General features: G+C 36.5%; 1 protein-coding gene across 1 annotated transcript; it reads left to right on the plus strand.

Annotated features, from left to right (window-relative positions):
* The first annotated feature begins 360 nt into the window (after positions 1–360).
* On the plus strand, positions 361–1,385 carry LOC131637445 (RING-H2 finger protein ATL33-like). Its single transcript, XM_058908030.1, has one exon. The coding sequence runs from the start codon at positions 616–618 to the stop codon at positions 1,291–1,293; it is 678 nt and encodes a 225-aa protein (XP_058764013.1). The 5' UTR covers positions 361–615; the 3' UTR covers positions 1,294–1,385.
* Positions 1,386–9,417: the final 8,032 nt, after the last annotated feature.

Here is a 9,417-nt window from a genome sequence, read left to right on the forward strand (position 1 = left end):
GATTTTGGTCAAACCATTTTTAGTTTTCTCAAAAATTTCTTTCCTTCAATAAAATGCTCCATCCAAACATCTTCGAGCTCTCTTAAAACTAATTTGATTAAAAAATTATTAATGTGAAGGTTAATTACTATGAAATGAAAGTTCAAAATTAACTTAATCATATTTTATTAGTATTAAGAAATGTAGAAAGCATTTATCAAAAAAAAAAAAGAAATGTAGAAAGCTACATTAAAAAACAACGTCAAAGAAACTAGATAATGTGGCCAAAGGGTCCACATGTTAGTTCTTTGTCTTGACATTATGTAATCAATTTTTTCCCCATTCCCATTTTCATCATCAAATCATACACACACTCTCACACACAAACTTTACCCAAATCAATTATTGCTACAAAGAAATTCACTACAAAATTCAACACTCCAAATTCAATCCCTTTCACCCTACTCCTAACAACCATTTTCAACCACTTCTATATTTTTATCAAATTAATAAATAAATATTGAAGAAAAAAAAAAGTAACAAAAGTAAAGCTTACACATCACACATCACATTGTTATTATTATTATTATTTTTATTTTTAATATTAATAATAATCACTCTCTCTATTTGGTTACAATGCAAAATCCACCTACTATTATCTCACTTCCGCCGCCGTTTCCTTTCCCTCCTCCGCCACAATCCGCCGGTCAAGTCGTTGTCCTTCCAGCACCACCTCCACCGTTTCGTCCATTCGCGACCGCTCCCAGCTCTTCCTCTCAAATCACCGTCCTCCCTGCTCCACCTCAACCACCGCCGCCGTTTTTTGGCGAATCTAGCTCCGTCGATTTATCGCCTATCGAGTTTCTCCTCGCTCTTGTAGCGATTATAACCATTCCTGCCTTGATCTACACTTTCATCTTCGCCTACGGATGCTCATCTTCATCCTCCAATCGCCGGAGATCCGATGAACTATCCGACGCTCAATCGGTTGCAACAGAACTCTCCCGCCATGACGTGGAGAGTGTACCTGTTGAAGAACTAGCCGGTGTGAAGCACCTGGAGATACGTCCGGAGAAAATCAGCGGCGAGTGTCCGGTGTGTTTGTCGGTGTTCGCAGACGGTGAGGAAGTTCGGGAACTGAGTGTATGCAAGCACTCGTTTCACAGTGCTTGCATCGATTTGTGGCTCAGCAACCACTCCAATTGTCCGATTTGCCGTACAATTGTCACCGACGCTGCGGCGGTTAAAAGCTCCGGTAACGGCAGAGACGGTGATGTTCAACCGGGTCCCGGTGATGCTTCTTCTTTGGTTTGATTTTTTTTTCTCTATCTAATTTTGGTTATAGTAAATGTGAGTTAAATGTGAATTTTATTACTATCATCGAAAAATATCAGAATTTTTATTTACCTTTTTACTACTTATATCAAGTAATGTTGAGGTTTAGGTTATTTTGAAAAAAATGTATATGTTTTTAATTTTTATGATAAAAAATGAATTTTCTTAGTTTTTTGAAATATAGTAAAAGAGAATAATTTTTTTCTTAAATATAAATAAATTGAATGAATAATTGGATTGTTTTCGGTCATGTAATTTAGTTCACCCTAATTTTAGTCGGTAGAATGTTGTACAAAAATATTAATTTAATAAATGAGAGAATCAGATGAATAATTGAGCAAAAAACGTGCTCATTTGACTTCTAGGTTGTAGAATATTCATTTGTAATTCATAGAAATAATTTTGATGGAGTATTATAGTTTATACTTATGATTAATATATGAGTATAAGTTGGAACTCAGGCTTAAATACTAGGTGTGTTAACTTTTTTTTTTAGAAGAATTTTATTATTTATTATGATCTTTCTTATAGTTTATGCAATTACAAGTATAGAATAATAAGTAGTTTATGAAAAAAAAGGTTAATAAAAGGGATTTCAATAAACATGTTGTACAAGTAGTACTGTTGAGTTGATATATGAAAGCATAATTATTAAAATATCAATGTATGAATGATTTATTTTTAAAATGTGTAATATATATTTGAGAATAAAGAATATCGACTTACCGTTATAATGTTATTTTTAAATAAATAATATAAAATTATTTTATATTGACAATGTATTACTATTTAACTCTACATAATTTTATATAATTTAACTTATATACAATTAATAATTTATATAATTTAACTTATATATAATTAGAACATTAGTAATAGTAATCTTCTTTTTATATAAAAAAGATAATGGTATTTCTTGTTTTTCTTTTTAAAATAGAGGGAATATCTCATCTCGTGATAACTTTTTTTTTAAACTATAAATCAAAAAAAAGAGAAATACAAGGATTACAAAGGGGACTAAACCAAAACTCCTTAGGTACAAATTCTAGAATTTTTCTTTTTAAATATCCAGTTTTTTAAAAAAATTTCAAAAATAACAAGATTTTCAAAATAATTACCAAAATGTTTTTTTTTTTTTACTTTTAACACGTTGTCGCCAGGGGGGGTGGCGACAACGTTTTGGGCCCAGGAGTTGTCGCCAGTGGGCCTGGCGCCTCCTCTTTGTTGTTTTGGTGTTGTCGCCACCCCCCCTGGCGACAACACCCCCTATTTTTTTTTTCATTTTTTTTTGTTATTTTTTTTCTGGGCTATTTTTTTTTCTTTTTTTTTCCAATTTTTTTATACTATTTTTTTAGTTGTTTTTTTATTTTTTGTAAGTTGGAAAAATAATAGCAATAAATTAAACATTACCAAAATACAAAATACATTAAAATGGAAAACAACACACAATACATTAAAATGAAAAACAACACAAAATACATTAAATTCCTAATTATTGAGCGCCACGTGGACCATGGTACGATCCGCATTCAGGATGTCTAATAGGTCGTGTAGAAGGGTCACGAGTCGGTAGTGCTCCCCTATTCCTGCGACGCCCCCCTCTATTTGGTTCCTCTTGTGTTTAAGTCGACGGCCCCTCAATGTATTCCGGGTCTACAAAATCTGTGAGCCGTCCTTGACCTCTAGTATTCCCGCTATAGGAAAGGCGGGTGCCCGCATGCCCGTCAAAGCTTTGTCTAGGTGGGTTGAAATTTCTTCTTGTGGGTGCGGCCTGGAGGTTTGGATTTTGGAAGTTGGTGGTGGATTCGGTTTGGTTAAAATAGATTGGTTGTGGTGGTGTATTGAAGTTAGATGGTTGGCTGGGGTATTGTGATGTTGGTTGGTCGAATGTGTTGTAAGGCGGGTATTCTTCTTCTATGCCCATGTCGGGGGTTAGTGGTGGTGATGTGGAAGAACCCCCCACATTGAGGTCTAGGAATTGTGATCTGGAAGAGCTACCGACATGGTATTGTTGGGATTGTTGTTGTTCTTGTTGGTAAAAAGGCGTTTGTTGGTGGATTGATTGGTGGTGGTAATTTTGTTGTTGTTGTGGTGGTTGTTGTTGTGGTGGGTAATGTTGTTGTTGGTAATTTGGTGGTGGTTGATGATGTTGGAAAGACGGTGGTGGTTGTTCTTGATGGTAATTTTGTTGTCGTTGTTGTTGTTGGTAAATAGGTGGTTGTTGTTGTTGGCCTCCAAAATATGGTTGTTGTTCTCGCGGGTCAGCTAAATAGAAAGGGACAGACACAAACATTTCGGGATTTGTGACCGATCTGTACCAGTTTACATATTCAGGCGTTGGTTTCATTTCTTCCGACGCCACAGGAAATTGTAAAACAGTGTTGGAACGTTTAGCCCATATTTTACGTTGATCTCTAGCAAACGTCTGCCAATGTTCTACGTACCACTGTTCGCTAACCTTCGCCAGATGCCAACGTCCCAAAGAGTCAGGCTCAGGGGGGTCAGGGATACCTTGATGCATGCCGAATTGGAGCTTCACACGGTCACTTGGGTGCATCTCCACAGTGGTGAACCTTATGATGGGTGTTTTTGCCGTCCAAACAGCTGCCTCTTTACGGTCGGGTACGTGGTCCAAACCCAAGTAAGGTCTCCAAAGAAACTGCAACAACAAAAAATATTAATTTCAAATTATATAAAATAGTTAATTTTACAAATATATTTAGAAGATGGAAATATTTAGTGGTGTTACATCTTGGGGTCTTAATCGATCCAATAGTTGGCGGTAAAAATGATTTTGTTTACTGGCGTTTTGGTGTAGTCCATCCCGAGGGCATTAAACCTAAACACATTCAAAAATAAAAATCAATATAGTTACAATTAATAATGGAAAAAAATGAAGTAATTAAAATAAGATCATTAAGTTACCTTGACGCATAAGGGAAGACGTAAATGTGCGGATTTGCTGGGGCTAATACCGGCATTCTCCACCATCCCCATGTTTGTAGCAAGAATGCACATCCACTAAATGTGCAGCTATCCTTTTTTGCACATTTGCACAAAGAGCTATATAGGTACGCCAACACCGTCGAACCCCAACTATACGTCTTAATTGCATCGATGTCCTCAAGTAGACACAAGTACATAAAATTAACACTATTCCCCGTGCCTTCGGGAAATAGAAACCTACCAAATAACAACATAATATACATTCTAGTTTTAAATAGTTTACTTTCCTCGCTAGAGTCTCGATTCAACACCAGGCCTTGATAAGCTAGTTGAAGGCCAGAAAGCTTTATACCTTGGCCCCTACCTCTTTGTCGCCCCTCACCCTCTATTAAATCAACACCCAACAATTCTACACATAGAGCGTTTGGTTGTTGGACATTTCCAAACACAGCTTTTCCATTTGTGTTGAGACCCAATAACATGTAGACGTCCTCTAGAGTGACGGTACATTCACCGATTGGAAGGTGAAAAGTATGGGTCTCAGGCCTCCAACGCTCACACAATGCTAATATAAATTTCATATCGATTGAGGTGCTTATTAAATTAATTACCTTCCCAAACCCCGCACGCTCAAGATAAGGCACAATCCAAGGGTCAGGTGGACTTATCGATCCCGCACGGGTTCTAAATCTCGTGAAATCCTATTAAAAAAATGATGAACCATAAGTATTTGAATGTTTGAAATTAGTAAATATTATTAGAAAATTTAAGTGTTTAGAACATAAATAAATTGAATTTACTCAAACTTACATAATCGGCGATGTTTGCAATGGTTCCTCGATGCTCTTCACCCATTGTTAGGAGAGACATTTTTGTTGATGATGAAAACTAGTTGTTCTGATGAAAGTAAGTTTGATGATAGTTCTTTGGTGATGAAGAAAATGAACAAGTATGGGGACCTATTTATAGCCAAAACAAAACACAATTAAATGTGTTTGGTGAAATAAAAGTCTACCACAATTAATTGTGAGAAGACAAGTGCATGCAACGGTTGAACACTTAACACGAAGCAAGTCGCCACCCCCGGTGACGACAACTCTTAAAAATCAATGTTGTCGCCACCCCCCTTTGGCGAAAACTCTTAAAAATCAATGTTGTCGCCACCCCCCGTTGGCGACAACTATAAAAAATCAATGTTGTCGCCACCCCCTCTGGCGACTGCCTGCATGCATTAGTCTTGTCACACTTAAATGTTTCAGACTTTGTATTGTTGCATGCATGCTGGTGTAAAATGTGGGGACGAGATGCATTTATTGCATAGGTGTGTAAGAGATTCCCTAGCCTGCATGCATTAGTCTTGTCACATTTAAATGTTTCAGACTATGTATAACGTGTCTTCTTGCATGCACTAGGTGTGTAAGAGATTCCATTGTGGCATGCATGTATTCTTGGTGTACTCCATTGTGGGGACGAGATTCCTTAATAGCATAGGTGTGTAAGAGATTCCAATGTGGCATGCATGTATTCTTGTCATGGTTATTTGCTTTTCAGACTTTGTATTGTGTGTACTCTTGCATGCATGTATATTTGTTTTTTTTTAATTGTTTTTATTTTAACATATTTAAACTACATATATATATATATATATATATATATATATATATATATATATATATATATATATATATATATTAAAATAACGCAGATGTCATGGAAAACATTAATTCATTCATTAATTAAAAGATACAATAAAAGGTCATGCAAAATATTAATACATGGAAAACATTAAATCATTCCAAAAAAAATAAAACATCTAAGAAATTACTACGGTTAAAACAATGTCATTGGGTCCATGCATCATTTGAATGGCATCAATGTCGTATTCCACCTTCTCCCAGACACTTATCGTTGCTCCAGTCACAGCATCGGCCCTTGTTTTAAGCCTCTTGATGCTTCTTATCTGTTCGCCGGCTTCGTACTCCCCCTCCAAAAAAGACATGAGACTCCTCTTGAGTTGCTCGACGGAAGAGATATTCCAAAACATAACCGGCATGGGAGGTTTGACAGGTGAGAATATGACATGACCGTTCCTTCTGTGATACTCCGGTTCAGGTTCGGCACGCCATGTTGATCTCCGGGGCGGCAGCTCTGTTGTCCTGTGACATCCGTCTGGCCTAATGGTTGTCCGGCGAGGCATGGTTGTGTTTGTGTGATTGTTTGGTATTTGGAGTTTGTGTATCTGTGTGTAAACTCAACCATAGGAGCCCCTATTTTATAATATTAGTGGATATAAAAAAAGTATTGTTGCGTACAGACTTAAAAAATTATTGTTGCGTACAACTCTTAAAAATCAATGTCGTCGCCACCCCCGTTGGCGACAACTCTTAAAAATCAATGTCGTCGCCACCCCCGTTGGCGACTGCCATAATTGTATAGGTGGGGACGAGATTCCCTAGCCTGCATGCATTAGTCTTGTCACATTTAAATGTTTCAGACTTTCTCATTGCATGTTTTAAAATCAATGCATTAGTCTTGTGTAAGGTGTGTGTAAGAGATTCCATTTTGGCATGGTTTAGTCTTGTCATGTTTGAATCTTATGCAGAATTATTGCATGTATTCTTGCATGCATTAGTATTGCGTAAGAGGTGGGGACGAGATTCCATTGTGGCATGGTTTAGTCTTGTCATGTTTGAATCTTGTGCAGAATTATTGCATGTATTCTTGCATGTATTAGTATTGTGTAAGGTGTGTGTAAGAGATTCCATTGTGGCATGGTTTAGTCTTGTCATGTTTGAATCTTGTGCAGAATTATTGCATGTATTCTTGCATGCATTAGTATTGTGTAAGAGGTGGGGACGAGATTCCATTGTGGCATGGTTTAGTCTTGTCATGTTTGAATCTTGTGCAGAATTATTGCATGTATTCTTGCATGCATTAGTATTGTGTAAGGTGTGTGTAAGAGATTCCATTTTGGCATGGTTTAGTCTTGTCATGTTTGAATCTTGTCACAGAATTATTGCATGTATTCTTGCATGCATTAGTATTGTGTAAGATGTGGTGCATCTATTATAAGAACTAAACTTCACATTTTTTCTTTCACACCTAAATTTCACAAACATTTCTTCTTTCATACCTAAACTTCACAAACATTCATCCCTCCTATTTCTCACAAACACATATCAAAATTATGGCATCCACCTCACAATACAAAGTTCGTGTTCATATGAATGGTGAGACTTACCAGTGCGACACAAACGGTTTTATTTTTAGAAACACCAACTCAACACGTTTTGCTCTAAATAGACAGGCGGACTTTTCTTATCTAAAAAGGAAAATCGAATCCAAAATAAGAGAACCAGTCTCGCAAATATTTTACCAACAACCCCTAGTTGAACCTAACAACTCGGTCAAGTTTTATCAATCACAGATAACGACTGACATAGAGGTTCAAAACATGTTCCTTACCCATGAGTATTTTGGTTACGATTATCTGGAACTGTACATAGTGGTCGAACAAATTGTTCCTTCACAAATGACTCAGTCACAGGTTATTGATCCTGTTGTTGACGACGAACAACAGCCCGAACATGCCATGGACGAAGAAACTGAAATAGAAGATGTTGTTGACGAGTTGGTGAATCGTGACTCTGAAGATGACGAACAAGTTCCAGTACCGGATCCAGTACCAGATACACATGCATACTCACCTCCAGCACATTTCACAACACTTAATTTGGGAGAGGACGAGCCATCGTCCGATATGTTCTACAATCCATATATGCGGTCAAACGAGGAGTTAAAAGAGGGTGACACGTTTCGTTCGAAGGATGATTGTATGTTGGCTATAAAAAATTGGTGTTGCACCCCAAAATTTGCCCATCTATTTTTATTTCTATATGGCTTATTGCTTTATAAATTCGCATATTAGGTCATCTCACATCATGCATCACTAATTAATAAACATGGCTTGGGATCAAGGATCAAGGAAAGTGAGATTTCTACTTCATTCGAGCATGATTTATTTGGTTCCTCTTTGAGTAATTAGACCGTGAAATTAATCAAGCTTCATGGGTATTCTTCATCCAATCTCATCAGGAACAAGGATTAGGGTTTATTTCCCTACACGAGGTCAAAAATTGGGTTCCTTATTATTAAGTCACCATCAAAAAGAATTGAAAATGTTCGTATCAGTTGACTTCTAGTCAAGGGATCAACTTTGGGAGGTTGACTTTTAGTTGGCCAACTATCATTATTTTTGTCATTTTTGGTGATTGACTTATTATATAGTTCCCATTACAAAAGAAAATAATTACACAAGATATACAAGTTCAATTACCAAATGTCACCACGACACATATTCATATATAAATCCATTACCATTCAAAGTCCAACCTTACATCATTCACATTTTTGAGTTTATCCGGTCCATACAAGGCTGATATTATTCAAGTTCACTTGCAAAGAAAAAAAAATGTATACAAGTACAAATATCCTTTTATTACATTACAAGATTGTATCTATGTCCTAGACCTATTTTTCTCCAAGTCTTTGAATCATTCCACCTTGCATCCAATGAGTGAATCTCTTCAAAGCCTTTCACTCATCACCATGTACCTCCATTTCGCATCTGCCAGGACTTGCATCAGACCTGCTACAACATACACCTTCCAGCAACTAACAGTATCAACCATACCATATACCCTGCAAAAAAGAAACCGAATGAAATCTGTCCACACTACCAACCAGCCATCAATTCTCACAGTTCGACATATATTAACCACACATTCTGATTCAATCTTAACAGATTTTAACATTCCCTAAACCAATTTCAATTCTTTTTCTAACCAACAGTATCAATTCCCAACTGTTTCCTAACTAACCATAACTACCCCAACAGAATTTCCCTTTTAACTAACAGCAATCAAACTACATTCTGACCATACATTTTTAAACCAAAACCATTCACTAGCCAATTCATAACCTCCAACAGATTTCCCTAACAGAACTTCCAACTCCTAACTGTCATAACTGTTTTTTTTATCTTTCACATAACTGATTGTAACAACCCTATAACAGCTTCATAACTAACTTATAACCTCCAACAAAAATAGTTACAAAACTCTAACCACCTAACTGAATGGTAACAAATGGTAACAG

This window comes from Vicia villosa, unplaced genomic scaffold (genome assembly GCF_029867415.1).
Source record: "Vicia villosa cultivar HV-30 ecotype Madison, WI unplaced genomic scaffold, Vvil1.0 ctg.002000F_1_1, whole genome shotgun sequence".
In the NCBI taxonomy this organism is placed as follows: Eukaryota; Viridiplantae; Streptophyta; class Magnoliopsida; order Fabales; family Fabaceae; genus Vicia; species Vicia villosa.

Excerpts from the sequence above, each read along its gene's own strand:
- LOC131637445 (XM_058908030.1), top strand. The coding sequence starts at position 616 with ATGCAAAATCCACCTACTATTATCTCACTTCCGCCGCCGTTTCCTTTC.